The following is a 16,335-nucleotide window of genomic DNA, read 5'->3' on the forward strand; positions in this document are numbered from 1 at the left end:
GGGTGGGTAAGACGGTAAGAAGTGGGTAAGACCATGAAGCGCTTTGTATATGTTAAGCAATATCTTAAAGTCTATATCCAGTGCTTGCACTCCAATTGTCTTATTTCTTTGATCGGCTGTGGACATACAGGAAGCTGAAGAAACTGCTTCGGAGGAGGAAGTCGGACTTGGACTCAAAGCAAGAGGAGGAGCTGAACAAAACCCTGCAGCGCCACGAGAAAGACCACATCCTGGGTCCTTTCGTCGGCCTCAACCCAGAGTACATGGAGATGAGTGAGTCTAAACAAAAGGCAGTTGTAAACAAACGCACAGTCACTGGCACACTGCTGTTCTTTTGGGTTTTGTTATGCCTCCGTGCTGGTTACAGACATGGTCAGGATTTTTGGATTGTACGTCTTGTAAGCTCACTCGTTGGGGAAAAAGTTGGTGAATTTATTCAAATTTGACACAAATGGCTACTTGGACTTTTATTTTTTTCCTTGACTTTAGTTTTTTTACTCAATTGTTTGTTTTATTTTATTTTTATTTTCAACAATATAATATTAAACACAATTTGATCTATTAGTAATTTTAGGCACAGTAAAAAAAAAAGAAAAAGGAAAAATGAGACAGATTATCATAGTACTCAACAACAGTGCATCCTTTAAACACCAGTTACACAAGTGTAATGAACCTATCATAGTCAAACGACACACATTCAGACACACACTTAAAAAGATGCATATGTATTACATTTAACTATACACAAACACTATCAGTAACAAACTAAAAGCATACACTCATGTGAAGTAACTTAAACTCAAACTTAAGGATAAACTGATTCAATTTTGGAGGTCAAAGGTCAAGGTTACTGTGCCTGCCAAACCTTTTTGGCCATAACTCACGAATTCATATGCTATCTATGACAAAACTTCCCACCAATGCCCTCATAGGACAGAATGATGAAGTGATGACATTTTATATCCAAAAAGTCAAAGGTCAACTTAACTGTAACATTATAATATCGGGCCAAAAGATTTTCTGTCCATTTTTCAACACTATAACTCAGAACAGAGGAGGAGACATTTGGTCAGATACTGAATCACTGACTCTAATCTTGGGTGTCTACTTCAAAACTGTAGATTTTCAGACTGAAGATTTGTATGAGGCATCCGTGGTGGACAAAAAATTACAAAAAAATACTCAATACCTTTAATTCAATTCCTTCAAAATCTTCACAGCATGAATTGTGACTCAGACATCGAGGTATCCTGCAACTTTACTGGTTAGCAGAGGCAACAACTGCAGGCCAATATTTCTGTTTTGGTCCTTGCAGGCTTTTGTACATCATATAGACTTGTGGCTTTAGCTGTTTTATTTTGTGTCTGAACATTTATGAAAAACTACAACTATCCTCAGGAGCAGTTTGTAGTTTCATCCTTGTTGATGCTTCTCTTCCTCCTCAGCAATGCATTTCCCAAACAGATTTTTCTAATATGTCTTCTATCAGAGTGGCGTCTTCTACCCAGGTTCAAAGCTGATCCTCGAGAAATGCTTGTGCTCCGTGTTAATATCAGCCTTTCTAACACCCTAACCATAGCAGAGCACATCGTCTTAAGGTCGAAACTAACAAGCATAATGACGGTGAGCACTTTGAAACAATCACCTTAATGCCCGGCTTCGATGCACCAACAGAAACAGTCACTTCTGTCTTTGCTTCTGCGTCATGGTGGACCTCTGCTTGACTTTGAAAATGTCAACTCCTTTCAGAAAATGTTTTAGCTTCATAGAAAACATACAATACAGACTAATGTCCATGTTGAGGTACACTAAGTTGACCTTTAATTTAATAAAAATCCAATTTCACGGCACATACTTAAGCAGTGATATGGAAACTGTGAGTAGATGGTGCTTCATGCGCATATTTCTGTGCATGTCTGTATGTGTGTGTTATAGATAAGCAGATTAAAGTGTCCTGCTTTTAATTTGGCTCATGACTATTGTGGCAGTGTAATTGCTCTTTCTGAATCTATATTAAAACATAAACAGCCGATCCATACATCGCTTGAGGGAATCAGATCTATACAATAAAGCCTAGACAAGGTTCACCCCAATACTACTGAGAGACGATTAAAGCTGCTTCAGACTCATCAGTCGCTTTACTTTATGTCAATATTTATCATTTGAAAGGAAGGTTATTACAGTAGCTGCATTTCATTGCATTACATTAGCTGTGACCAGCAGTGTGTAAAAGTCTCTCTGATGGTCAGTCAGTGTAAATAAAACTGCTGCATCAAACAAATCCCAGCCATGTTTTTCAGTGTGCACTGAAACTTGCAGTGAACATTGTAAATTTACAGTTACAGTTACAGATACAGTGTGTGTGTGTGTGTGTGTGTGTGTGTGTGTGTGTGATAAATGAATGACAAGTCCAACAAAAGCCTGCCTACACCCTCTTCTCTACACAGAGCTACAGCACAAAACAAATCACTTCTCAAGTGACTCAGCATTGATTGGAGTAAATGTTACATAGGTCAGTGAGGTGTAACAAACTATGCCAGTGTGATGTATAGTATATTAGTGTATTGATCGTCTAACATTTTAAACTAATGAGTATTTATTGATTCACTTTTGCATTACTTTACACCTGTAATTAACGCTTGTATCTAGACTAGTCCAGGGCAGTGTCCATTTCTTTATAGCTTTCCAACATTTCACCAGTATATACGGTGTTTGGTGGTACTTGTGTAACTTCTGTAAGTTCCCATGTTAAGCTAAGCTGCATAGAGACTGACCTCTGGTGGCAGCTGCTGTGCATTATACATGAGAATAACGCATGACTGACAGTGTAAATAGGCTGAAACAGCTTCTTTATGTTTGAATTTCTACATACCCTGGTATAACATTACACCGTAAAACCGCCAAAACCTAATCCAGATTGTATCTCCAAATGATTTAACCTGACTACATTTACATTTGAAAATGAAGTTGCATTTACACTTGAGTTCAATGTGGTCACAATACGTCTCTGACTACCTCCAGAGGTGCTTTGTCCAATCAAATCACAGTCCATCCTCAATGCATTTTGTACTGTCATGTGGTCAAACACTATCTGACTGAAATCCAATCCCCCAAAATGGAAACTCAATGCCAGTTGTACAGAGACCATAGTGACAAACCCACTCAACAGATGACTCATCATAAGGAATGTCGCTGGCTAGTCTAATATGTCAAAAGCAACAAAAATTATATATGTGACTATTGCATTGTTGTTTCAGAGTCGACTCCACGTTTGTTGTGTGTAGGATGTGTGTGTGTGTAAGTGCATCACTGTCAGTAGACTGACTAGACTGGTCTCCCCTTAAAAATGACAGTATAGAACCTTTGTACATGCAGCAAACTACGACGCATATTAACATTTTTGACTGTCCTCCGTCGCCATCTTGGGGATGTAGTAGTAATGATTGACAGCGATCCAAAGTTTAAATGGTGGATACACTCCGGGTGGAGGAGGGTCAAACAAACAGGGGACTTTCACCCAGGACTTTCGTCCCGCATACACAAAAATAATTTACTTTTTATGTAACTTTTGTTTTTTTATGTAACTTCCGTAGCTCATGTAAACCTCATAACTACTTCACTGCCAGAATTTATGTACATTTATTTACTGTTTAAACTGTCTCTTATAATGCCTTACCAGGAAGTTTTTTGCCCTAAACATAGGTCAGTGATTTTGTAGCCTAAATTCACTGCAGCCTTTTTTACATCCATGAACTGTAAATGGTAAATGGTAAATGGACCTGCACTTATATAGCGCTTTTCTAGTCGGTTTGCGACCACTCAAAGCGCTTTACACTACAGACTGCACTCATTCACCCTTTCACACACACATTCATACTGGTGGCAGAGGCTACCCTAAAAGGTCCCACCTGCCACCATTGGGAATTCATTCACACACCAATGAACGTATAACGACGTGTGTGCTATTTTAAGGATGGTACCGTGAGCCGCGAAACGCTCATATGTGTCGTTTTGGGTGGGACTGACAAATGGTCTATTCTGTCATTTAGGTTGAAGATCTTGTTGTACTGATACGGAGCAGAGGAATAGACGGACAGACACAATATATTGATCTTCTGTAAATAAAACCTTGGCTTAATTTCATTCCCCCTGTTGCAACACACAGACAGAAGGGAAAAGACATGGAAGAGAGAGAGAGAGAGAGAGAGAGAGAGAGAGAGAGAGAGAGAGAGAAATCCCAAAATTCTAAAAAGGTTTTAGCTTAGTCTACCATGATTGTTTATTTGCACACACTAAGGAGATTGGTTGAAAGCACATTATGCATATGTTTTTCTTAACAGTATTTTCAATAGGCTGATACAGTATTTATACTAAAATAGACTATAAACCATGATTTATTGTGAGAAACCAATCAATTCTCTCAAAAGCCAGTGAGATCTGTGAGTTTGGCAAGCATAGCAGGCTCCTTAGATTAAATCATTGAATGGTCGACTATGTGAGGTCAGCCTCACTCAACCTGCAAAATGTGAACAAAGCACAGCTTAACCACATACACAGAACATAATGAAGCCCAACAACGTAACCAGCTGGACAATCTCTACTTTTAGCCACAGTGATCAAATTTCGTAACACAAATCTTCCTGAAAGTAATTAAAAGATGAACGATAACAAAAATAAACAAAACAACAACAATAACAAATCAATGAGAGGTCTTCATCAGTGCCAGAAGGCATTAATGTGCTGAGAAAATAAATTCAAATTACGCTCTCTCTATTAACTTCTTTTCTTCTTGATGATCTCTCCAAGTCAGAGCCTGAACAACCTCCTTAGCCCATACAACCATATCATTATGATAAAATATTAATATCTGGCTATTAGAAATGTCTCATTATAATTCTAGAAACTGTACAAGCCCTTTGAGGCAAATCTGTGATTTGTGATTCTGGGCTCTATGAATATAATTGAATTGAAATTGAACTGTTTGCTTACATGAGCCTTGAGTGATGATAAAATGCCAGATGCTTTTTTAATGTTGTCTGCTGCTCCCATGTGACCAGAACTTAATGATTGAAGCTTTAATTTACTTCCGCCTCTGATGCATCTTTCAAAACTCCAACCTGCAAATCTCATCAGTCGAGCTCTACAGTATCTACCCCATCCATCATTTCGAACAGAAAAGCTTCAGATATATACAGCTAAGCATAAAATGAAAGGTTATATTACATATATGCAGTGGCAATGGAGCATTCAAAGTGCTTTTTGGCTCCAAACATGTCACCCAAACTTGGTGGATCACCAGGCTGGTCTCGCACTCAACTTGTGAGATACTGACACTTTGTCACAGCCCTCAGCGTGTGATACCACTCAGTGTGATACATTAACTGTAATGTAAACCCATCTGCAGCAATGTTAGATGCTTAGTGTAATAGATGTAAAACAAAGAGTGCAGAAGTTCAGTCAGGGTGGATGGGTCTAACAAACCTTGTACTTTGACCAGGAGACTAGTGTTCATGTGAAATCAAGGGTCAGTGTTGTTATTTGGAGTCAACCTGTGTAACTGCATTCAAGTGTGGAAATACTTGTTATGTAGCCAAACTCTGTTCTTTTACCCTGATTTGGTAAAGTTATCTTATGTTGCTTAAGTTAACTATGGACATGAAAGATTATTTTGAAAAGTGACTATGTATGTAACTAGAGGAAGTGATGTCATCCCTGCCATCCCTGAGCGCCTTGTGCATTTATGTCACATGCCGACGGCCGGGACAAAGCATCGGTATGTGACGAGTTTGGATGAGAATGTTGGGATCACAGTTTAGGTCTGGACCTCAGTATTTTCTCAGAGGTTTATATCATAAAAGTCTTGAAGAAATTGGCTAATATGAACATACTTTGTTGCTGCAAAGATAATATACAACACTGAGATTACTGACTTGATCGTCTGATCTGTCATTGCTTATGTGTTTGTGTGAAGTGAATCATCTTGTCAACACAGTGATTATGTCAACAACTTGAATAAACCAGAAAGCCAGTTGAATCCATGTGAAGCGACATGGCCCCAGTGAAAGGATGACACACAAATTCATAAATTATTCTAGTGAACTGCTTGTAATTCATTCATCCAAGACCCCAGAGATGACCTGGCCAATCGTTATGTTATGTTTGACACTATGCTTAGTTTCTTCACTGAGACTTTTTTTTGTATAAATATATTATTGGAAACAATATAAATAAATCATTTTTAATTCAACAAGAGAGACAAGAAAGGAGTCCTGAGGACAGGGACAGACAGTGAACACAGAGCTGAAAGACATGGTAATGATTAGATTCTATGTTGTGTGGATCATTCACTGCAACATTTAATGTGATTCTCATGTAATACTGCTTGACAGATTATTAATGCTATTGTACACTGACATGGTTTTAAACCTATTGTTCTCCATCTTAAAAAGCACATATTTGGAACAGGAACATTTTAAATTTGGCATATGGCCAGGCCCACACTCCATTTCTCTTTTTGAAGCAAATTACACTGTTTCCACCTAATAACTTCTGCTAATGTCCCCTCTCGCCTGTGTCTACAGTCATCCAGTTTGGGATGGTGACTCTCTTTGTGGCTTCCTTCCCTCTGGCTCCGCTCTTCGCTCTGCTGAATAACATCATCGAAATTCGCCTGGATGCCAAGAAGTTTGTCATGGAACTGCGCAGGCCGATTGCAGCCAAAGCCAAAGACATTGGTAGGTGTCCACCACCCCAACTGAAATTAATATTTATTCCCCTACATGTTTTCAGCTACACCGTCTTAATGATTGTGAACAATCCAGGAGAAGATCCTCTGCAAAAAGGAGAAGAGACAGACTTGAAAAAAAAAATTCCTTTAACTTAAGGTGCAAACTTAATGAATTTAAAGACTTCAGATTTCAGAGCATCCGTAAATGGACCTGACATTTAGTATATTATAAAACATAATACTAATAATCTTTTCAAAACACAATTACAAAGTGCTTGGCAAAAATAAACAAGCAAGCATTAATAAAGCAAATGTGATACAATACAAAGTAAAATTTAAAAGTGACAGGGGACATAAATACCAATTAGTGCAGAAATGCAAGTTTATTTAATTAAAACAGTTTTAATAAGATTTAACAATGGATAAATTCCTACAGGAAGGATGTTCCACCACTCTGACAGCAAATGCACAATTTCCTGTAGGTTTAGATTGGAGGAATGTAAGCAAAGTTCAGTCCAGGCACTCAAGCTCACAAATGGATGCTGGATTGAGACCATGAACTGTGCAATGGAGGCCTGATCCTCTGAACAGGCCGACCAGGCAAAGGCCCAGGGTCCCAGGTCTTCAACTGCAAAATGTCACCTATACACTGCAAAAAAGGTGTGTCTAAAAACAAGATAAAACACTAAATCTTGCTGAAATAATCTTGCTGCATGGACAGATAATTTCACTTGACAAGATTTCTTAAATTAAGATTGATAAATCTAGAAATAAGCACGTTGAACGCTTAAAATAAGAAATGGACTCTTAAAACAAAATAAATTATCTAACACTTCTAAATCTAAAGTTTTTTTTATCTTGATAAGAAACAAATAATTTGCAGTGCACTCTGCTCGGGCCAGTTCATCGCTGCTTGCTGCTTTAACTTAGCTTGTTTTAAGAGTTAATTTCTTATTTTAAGCGTACAACATGTTTATTTCTAGATTTAAGAAATCTTGTCAAGTGAAATTATCTGTCCTTGCAGCAAGATAATTTCCCTCAGATTTAGTTTTTTTATGTTGTTTTTAGACAACCCTTTTTTGCAGTGTAGAGACACAAAATGACCACACAGAAACAACTACAAATAGACACAACACAGCTTAAAAGGTTACAAAATGTCTACAAAGAGACACAAAACCATAGAGACATGTCTAATGACTAAAAAGAGACAAAATATGAACAAATAAGATACAAAACCACACCACAGTCTATGTGTAATTGAGATTAAGATAGTGCCCAGATGAGCATTGTCTCATACTCCAACCATGGGAGTGAGTGTGCATGGAGTCACAGAGCCTGCTGTATGCTACTGCTCAGCAGTAATATCAAAGAGCAGTCTATAGTTCATGGGTTAAAACCCCGGTTAAAACATTTACCTAACATACAGTGACTAACTGTAACATTCCTTCAACACAATACCCACATCAGTCTCTCCACCTCTGTGCTTGCGCCATCTAGTGGTGGCTGCTACTTACTGAGCCCATACAGTAATGACATGTCTTCACCTTGATGACAGTTCCTCCATCTTTCTGCAGGTATCTGGTACAACCTCTTGAGAGGCCTCAGCAAGGTAGCAGTCATCGTTAATGTAAGCCTTTTATCTTTACAGTCATTGTACACACTGAAAAAAGTGTAACATGCAGTTGTTCATTCAAACTAATTGCCATTTAAAAGAGGATACAATTATTGATTTGATTGTAAAATTCATTCTTTTTGCATTTAGAGACATCAAGTTTGATTTATACTGAACTAAATATACGTCCTAAGGACCCAAAACAAAGTTTTTGATTTCTCTCAAGTTTTTTTTTTCTTCTTCATGACCTGTAATGTATATTGTAGGTAATATATATTAATAATACATGTAACCTGTAGGTAATATTTTTAGTTTGAGTCGAAAGCACTGCACACTGCACAGTCAGACCATGCATGTGATATGTTGCATATGGTTCATATGTTAAAGATTAATAAATACATTTAATGTAGTCAGTTGGCCAAGTGTCTTTTTTTATAGAGTTTATAAAGTGGCAAACAAAAAATAGTTAAGTCAAATAAAATGTGAAAAATATAGTTTGGCTATATGTAAATAAATTAACTAGTGTCAATGCAAACATTAATTCAGTTAAAAGTGAATATATTAGGTTGGTTCAATTTAAATGTATTAGTATGGTTCAATAACCAAAATGTTAAGAAAATAATTTGGATCAATGCAAAGAATTAAGGTTGAGTCAAGTGCAGTATTATTGTTTACATCAACATAAAATAATCAGGTCATAAGAAGTTACTCAATTTAGATTCTATGAAGTCAAATATTTTAGATGTGATATCTGATAACATCATTTTTTTTTAGTTTGAGCAAGGTTATACTTTTTTCAGTGCAGTGTTGTCTTCAAAAACCTTATTTGAAATATGAATATGAGCAATAATGATAGGAGTTATTTTCAAGAAGGAGTTTTAGCCTGGTGTTTTTATTTCATGAAGACAGTAGGGTTAAAAACTGTCTCCTGTCCCCCAGGCCTTTGTCATCGCCTTCACCTCTGACTTCATCCCTCGGCTGGTCTACCAGTACATGTACAGCCCCGACGGCTCCATGCACGGCTTCGTCAATCACACTCTGTCTTACTTCAACGTCAGTGACTTCCAGCCAGGCACAGACCCTCTGCAGCCAATGCATCTGGGCTACAAGGTAGCAGTATGCAGGTGAGGTTTCACTATACAGCCTGCTGCACTGAAAGGGGAAGAGAGAAAGAAACCTGTTGATCATCTTTCTGAATCTGTTTTAAAATATTAAAAGGTTAGGATAAAGTCCCTTTTAAAAAAAAAACCCTCTGGTAGATTTTTTTTTGTCAGGATCATTCATTGTGTTTGTTGTTGTCATACTCATTTTGGCCACAAGAGGCTGAAAGACACCACTCTCCGTGGTTGAAAATTGAGCCTTTATAGTAAAGAAGTATGTCGGAGTACAACAGTTTGTCAAGCTAAATAAGAGAAGTTACTAGCAAAGATCACAAATGCTATCTAAACAAATTGAATTTGACAAATGGTAACTTCCAGGCAGCCCAATACTTAGTGGACAGATATATTTGCAGGAGAAACCAGTGCAATCACAAAAGTCACTACATTATCTATAGTCATGTACACAACATCAAATGACATAACACTTTATGACTAAAGGGTTTACAATGGGAGTTACAATCACTAGTGATTTTGTGGGTTTTAAATATATATATATATCTGCATCTATACCAACAATTCATGAAAGTTACTGTGAGCAACCACAGACACGTTCAGCTGAAAGTAATCAGATAACACAGCCACACAAACAAACCGAAACACCTGTTGCTGTGAAAAAGTTGTGATCCTGTTGGGATTCTGTTAAACTGCTCTTGAATCTGCTGTTGGAATATCAATTCTGACAACCCAACACAACAACCAGACATTTTAAGTGTGGTAACAGTTAATTCCTGTTAATTTAATGTTGAAAAATGTGCTAACTTGTATGGATGTCTGGAGTAAAGCGGTTGGCTGAAAAAAGATCCATCGTACTAAAAGGCTAGCTCTAATTCCTCAATAAAAATACATTTTCACCCAAAAAAAAAATGTGGACCTTATGTTGTCTTATGTCTTATGTCTTATGTCTTATGAGTGCATGGAGAAAAAAAACTCACCTGGAAGACAACATAAATGCTTTAATCTGATATATGATTCCACCTGTTTCACATATTACCCCAAAACTGAAGGAATTTATGAAGATTAACCTAGCAAATAAATACAATACAATTTTCAAAAATTTGAGATCTATCAAATGGTAAAGAACTCTTTTAAAAATGTTCTATAAATAAATCATGTGTCTTTGTGTCTACAGATATAAGGACTACAGAGAGCCTCCCTGGTCCAACACACCATATGAACTCTCGAAGGAGTTCTGGGCTGTTCTGGCTGCCCGCCTTGCTTTCGTCGTTGTCTTTCAGGTATTAATGTGCAGATATATAGCATGCTTTCAAACAGCCATGTCATTCATATTTTATTCGAGCAAAAGTAAAATGTGCAAACATCTCATTCATATTTGATGAACTTATGGCCTCTGAGTGAGATATGAGGTAAATTATTGAGTGAAAATGTAATGAAGGAGTCTCAGTAGACTTTCATGTTATAAAGTCTTTGAGAAGAAGAGGCTTTTGTTTCCCCTCAATTCTTGTGAATTTTATTGATTTGATTAATTTGATTTGGCGTTTTCCTCAAAACAAGACAAGTATTGATTTTGCCTTCAAACAGGGTTTGCATAAAGGTTAGGTATAAGCTTGTATTTCAATAAGCTCCATGAAAAATACTTCATTTCAACATAAGCTGGTGTTAGAATGACTATTCAAGTTTTGAAACATGCAACATTAAGCCTCAGCTATGTTCCCTTTCTGTATCAAAATACATAGATCCATTTCAAACAATGTAACTGCCCACATGAGTCCAAGTGTCCTTTACTCTGGCATTGATGTTAAGTCCACTAGGTAGCACAGCTCAGAGTCAAATGTTTCTCACAACTACAAACACACATATGGATTGTGGAGGAGGTGGCAGTAATGTGCCTTGAGGAAAAGTAAAGGCAGCGCTGCAGACAGCGGTGGTCTGTGGGAGCAATAAATAAACTGCTACATATGGACAGAGGCATTTTTTGCCCACTTATATCTCATAAAACTTTGTCATTGCATGCATACTGCATACTGAAGTATCGGCTATACTGCCCCCATGATTTACGGTGGTACAACTTACTGAGTTGACTCTTTTCTACTTCTGCTGCTGGTCTTCAGCATATCACAGATAAGCATTATTATCCCTTTATCATAAAGGTAAAACAAGATGTCACACAGCCACAGTATAACCTTACTTTTCTAGGAGATAAAAATCTGTGGTTGTATGCTACAGTGAGTTGTTCCAATTTGCTCTCTTTTCCCTCTGTTCTGTGCAGAACGTGGTGATGCTTATGAGTGACTTTGTGGACTGGCTAATCCCGGACATCCCCAAGGACATCAGCCTCCAGATCCACAAGGAGAAGATCCTCATGGTGGAGCTCTTTATGAAGGAGGAGCAGGGCAAAAGGCTCGCAGCACGGGACAACCACAACCAAGACAACTACACCTCCCCATCGTCATCCAATCATAGCCCGCCACAGCCCCGCTCACGGCCCATCTCACATGCAAACTGCTGTTAAAGTGACAGCTGTCGGGTCTGGAAAACAAGCACAAAACGCAACAAGCAAACACAACATCTGTATACAAACTGTACATAAGTTAATCAGCTGCTTAAAGTGAGCTGTTAAAGGTCAAGGCATCTATCCAATAGCACATGATCAGATTTTAATAATCAGCAAAGCTTTTGCTGCATTCTATTGTTTGGGAATATTTATATGAATGACAGTTAAAACCGAAACTTTGACATATTCAAATTAGAATTCCAACACATTTAAAACAGGATGTTGCGTCTTTTTAACACTTTTGCCACAGTATGATACAATTTACAGCAATCCTGACATTATCAGCCATTAACCAATACTCTTAGGATGTATGATCACAAAACTTTATTTATTGGATTTATTGTATCTGACGGGAACAAGCCATTAACTTCACTCGACTCTGGGAAAAGTCCTTGTCAGTGAGCTCATCATTCAGGACGTCTGAGAGAACAGTGCCAAACCCCACCTGTAACTTAATATAATTATAGATGATATCAAATTTCTAAAGCAGTAAACCACCTCTCCTACAGGATTTGAGTGAAGTTTTTATATTGAAGACAGTCTCCGTCCAAATGGTCGTGCTGAGAAGATTTTCCTCCTGATATGTTACTGGTGAGATACACATAAGGAGCTCCTCTCTACTACCATCTTAACGCTCAGACAGGCCTTTTTTTTGCACAATGATATACCAATGCAGGAATTTATTGAAGTACTTTTTTGAATATGCAACATGTTCAAGCACATGTGCTTTGGTTGTTGGGATGAACAGCAAGGTTTTTGGAAGACCGTCTTTGTTGAGCGGCCTGTTGATTTGTACTATTCTCTTGTACGAGCACCATTTTGCTCATTGTTACAATTGTTACATTTTCTGAACAAACTGCCTAACAGTGCTCAGTGGCATTATTCCTAGAAGCACAAGTCACATTATTAATCATTCCAATGAACTGGAATTCTTAAAGCTGCAGTTGGAAAGATTTAGAGCAGAAACACAAAGTGATGTCATGCTCCATCTCACCTCGCTGAGAGATGCTGCACTGTGGATACTTTCTGTACGTCCTATTAACCCTTACCAAACTCTGGTGTTGGTTGTAGAGAGAAATATTTACCACACGGTCATAAAAATGAAAATGATTCATTCAGCACAAGTGTTTCTTAAAGCTGTATTAATTTTTTTTTCTCCACTTGGGGGCAGTAGAACCGCACAAAACATAAGACTGACATAATTCACAGAATAAAACCATTAGCAAACAATAGTGCTGTCAAAATGAACATGTTATTTTTTTATTTCAAAGCTAAAGCTATAACACATTTTAGAAACTCAGATAACAAATCCATTTGTCCAAACCATGTCAGGAAAGGATCTCAATAACTCAAAAACTTTTAGGCTAAATTTTGGCATGGAAAAAGGGGTTCCATCTCACCTCAAGATCTGTAAAAATGGTTTCTATGGTTGTATGGGTACCTACAGGTCTCCCCTCAAACAGACAAATATCTATTAGTACAAGCTACTGTCTTAAGGGAAAAAAAGAAATTGTGATATATCACAGCAAATTGTGCCAATACTTGTTCTTTTGGTTTTGTTTTGTTTTGTTTTTATCAATTGACACCCCTAGCAAACAATTATTGACACATTAGAAGGTAGCAACATTAGTATGTCATTTTGAGTATGTCTGGCCATCCAGTCCAGTTTTAATAGTCCTTTTAGCTTAAGCAGCTAAATATATTTCTCTGGCTCTTTGATTAACTTGTTACGAGCTAATTAATCATTCAACCTGTCTGCTTTTTGTTACTGAGCAGATTAAGTATCAGAGAAAAATATCTAGCGTAAAGTCTAGAGTTTAAATAACTACTTTTTTAATCCATGGTCTCACTTGTTTATTTGGTGCGTTTTGGAGCATCTACGAACTGGTGCAGAATGAAGTTTACTGATGTCCCCTTAGAAAATTTCTACAGATCAAATTGTTGACAGCATTCTTCCGTCACTTAGTAACCACTGATGGGAAATACTAATGTCTTCAGTAGATGATATTAAAATGTTTTTGTTTCACTGATTAAAACCATAAAGCCATTCATATCTTTGTATATTGTTGCAATGCTCAGCTATATTTATTAGATTGGTTTCCTGATAGATTTAAGGTTGTGCAGTGAAAATGGAGCTGAATGTACTCATGTTTAAAGTCACATGCAGCGGTACAATGTGCACTGGAGAATTGTTCTTGGATCAAATGAAATAAGGAATCCTGCCATACTGATAGCAATGTTTTTTGTATTCAAGCGACTCTGTTTTTGGCTTGGCTAAAGTAAGACTTTTCTGCTTTTTGATGACTCTGAAAAGCAGCACCAGAGTCTTGTTAAAGGGCACCACAGTGACAGTTGTTGAGCTTTACTGACCCTGCCTTATATTATCCCAGCTTCGCCAGGGAATCCCTCAACTATCATGAGCTCAATGGAGATTTCATACAAAGAGATTCAATATTATATTTATTATGATTATCTTGCCTTATATCAAACTTTTTAATTAATTCAGCATTTTCTTAAAACAACTCTTTAACTATTCAAGCACAAAGACTGAATTTTGTTTTGTGTTTATCAAACTGCAAAAACACATGTGGGAGTGACTGGATATGATGTTGAAGAAAATAAAGGTACTGTGGACTGAAATGCGCAGTCACAAGTAGTGATGTCCAGATGAAGCTTCATGGATCATTAGTGTTTTTTGTTGAGCCCAGTAGATGGCATTCTTGGTTTAGAAGGAAAAAAGCTCAAGTAATAGCAGTTCTGTGTACTTTCAAAGCATGTGTTGGCCAGTGAGTGTCATCTAGGATCAGAAAATAAAGAAGCTTCATTTGGCCATCACTAGTCACAATACAGTCTCCACAGTCAAATCCTGCCCCCTGCTGTAAATATATAGAACTACCCCAGATGTAAGCCCTCAACCCAGACTAATGGAATGTATTATTAAATGTTTAAATTATCAGTGATGTATAATCACGTTTAGGTCAAAATGTTGTATATCTGTATTTTCTAATTTTATGACAATGCATTTCTAAGTGCATTTAATGTGTTGGAGGGGTTTTATCAGCCCACAGGGGATCAACAATCTATCAACTGAAGACTTTCACAATGACAGTGATATACTTTTTTCTCAGTGACTTCATTTTAATTCAATATTCAAAGTACAAGAAACCATTAATATGGACCTATTTCGCTGTATCTGGAAAGATGCCTTGGAAAACATCTTCAAATACAGACTGCAGACATTTTATCACAGATGTTATTTCTTTCTGGGATGTATCTTGCTCTTTTGAGCAAAGACTGCACATTTTATTTTTTATCCAATCTTCATACTGTTAATACTCTGTATGTAAGTAGGGTTAGCGTTGATATTCAGTGATAGGTGACGATTATGATGCTGTCACAGGGCTGTGGAGTCCGTGTTAGCTGCAATATTTGTTTTCCTCAGAATCTCTTAAAACCTGATGTCACATGTTAAAAAAACTCCCTCGATGTTCCTGATGAGAGGTCGTCCTGTTGCCATGTTGTATTTACAGCATCAATAAAACACTTCCATTTGTGACATGCTGATATCTATTGTAATGTATGTCAAAGCACATTTCCCAACATGCGTGAGTGTATATGCATGTATAGCCGAGTTGTCTGTCTCTGATATTTTGAGTCTTTTTTTGTTTAACTGCAAATAAATTAGAGATGAACTGCCTGGTTTGTACATATTTATTGAAAATCCTTGTATTTCACTGTATTTTGGTACTCTGTTGAAATACAGTTTTTAAGGCTGAAGTAAAATATCAATGATAGATGGAATATTGACAATGTTGGGGGGTAAAGGATTAAAAAATATTATTGTACAGAATATGATTAACTGTATTCTGAATACAGTTACTGTGTTTGAAAATAGATTACTTGAAAGGATTACTTAATTACCTTAAGGAGGTTATGTTTTGCAGGTTGCAGATTGTTTTGTTTTTGTTTGTTTGTTTGTTTGTTTGTTTGTAAGCATGATTATGGAAAAACTACCACCCCAGTTTTTTAAAACCTTGTGAAATTTGCATTGGCTGAGGAAGAATAAATTAAATTTTGGAGTGGATCCAAATCATGTCAGTCCCATTTCTACATCCACCCATGATATCAACTGTGGATGCTGCATTATTAGTTTATTTTGTGTCAATGTATTGTAGAGGGACTTTTACGAGCTATTTATCTCTTTTGGTTGATATGGTACTGACATGATGTATATTCCATATGAAGTTGCATTTTATGTAATTACCACAAATAGAATAAATAAAGTGTTAGCTGGGCTTACTGTACTGGGCCAGACTGGATGCAT

General features: G+C 37.1%; 1 protein-coding gene across 1 annotated transcript in view; it reads left to right on the forward strand.

The window, feature by feature from the left end:
* The window catches only part of LOC131985473 (anoctamin-1-like), a 77,976-nt gene extending 62,269 nt beyond the window's left edge, over positions 1-15,707 (forward strand). The window contains exons 21-26 of the mRNA XM_059350605.1: positions 131-273; positions 6,582-6,734; positions 8,302-8,354; positions 9,279-9,463; positions 10,629-10,734; positions 11,727-15,707. Coding sequence (XP_059206588.1) covers positions 131-273; positions 6,582-6,734; positions 8,302-8,354; positions 9,279-9,463; positions 10,629-10,734; positions 11,727-11,969 — 883 coding nt within the window. The 3' untranslated portion in view covers positions 11,970-15,707. The remainder of the gene's footprint in view (positions 1-130; positions 274-6,581; positions 6,735-8,301; positions 8,355-9,278; positions 9,464-10,628; positions 10,735-11,726) is intronic.
* The last annotated feature ends 628 nt before the right edge of the window (positions 15,708-16,335 follow it).

Source organism: Centropristis striata, chromosome 2, assembly GCF_030273125.1.
Source record: "Centropristis striata isolate RG_2023a ecotype Rhode Island chromosome 2, C.striata_1.0, whole genome shotgun sequence".
NCBI lineage: Eukaryota > Metazoa > Chordata > Actinopteri > Perciformes > Serranidae > Centropristis > Centropristis striata.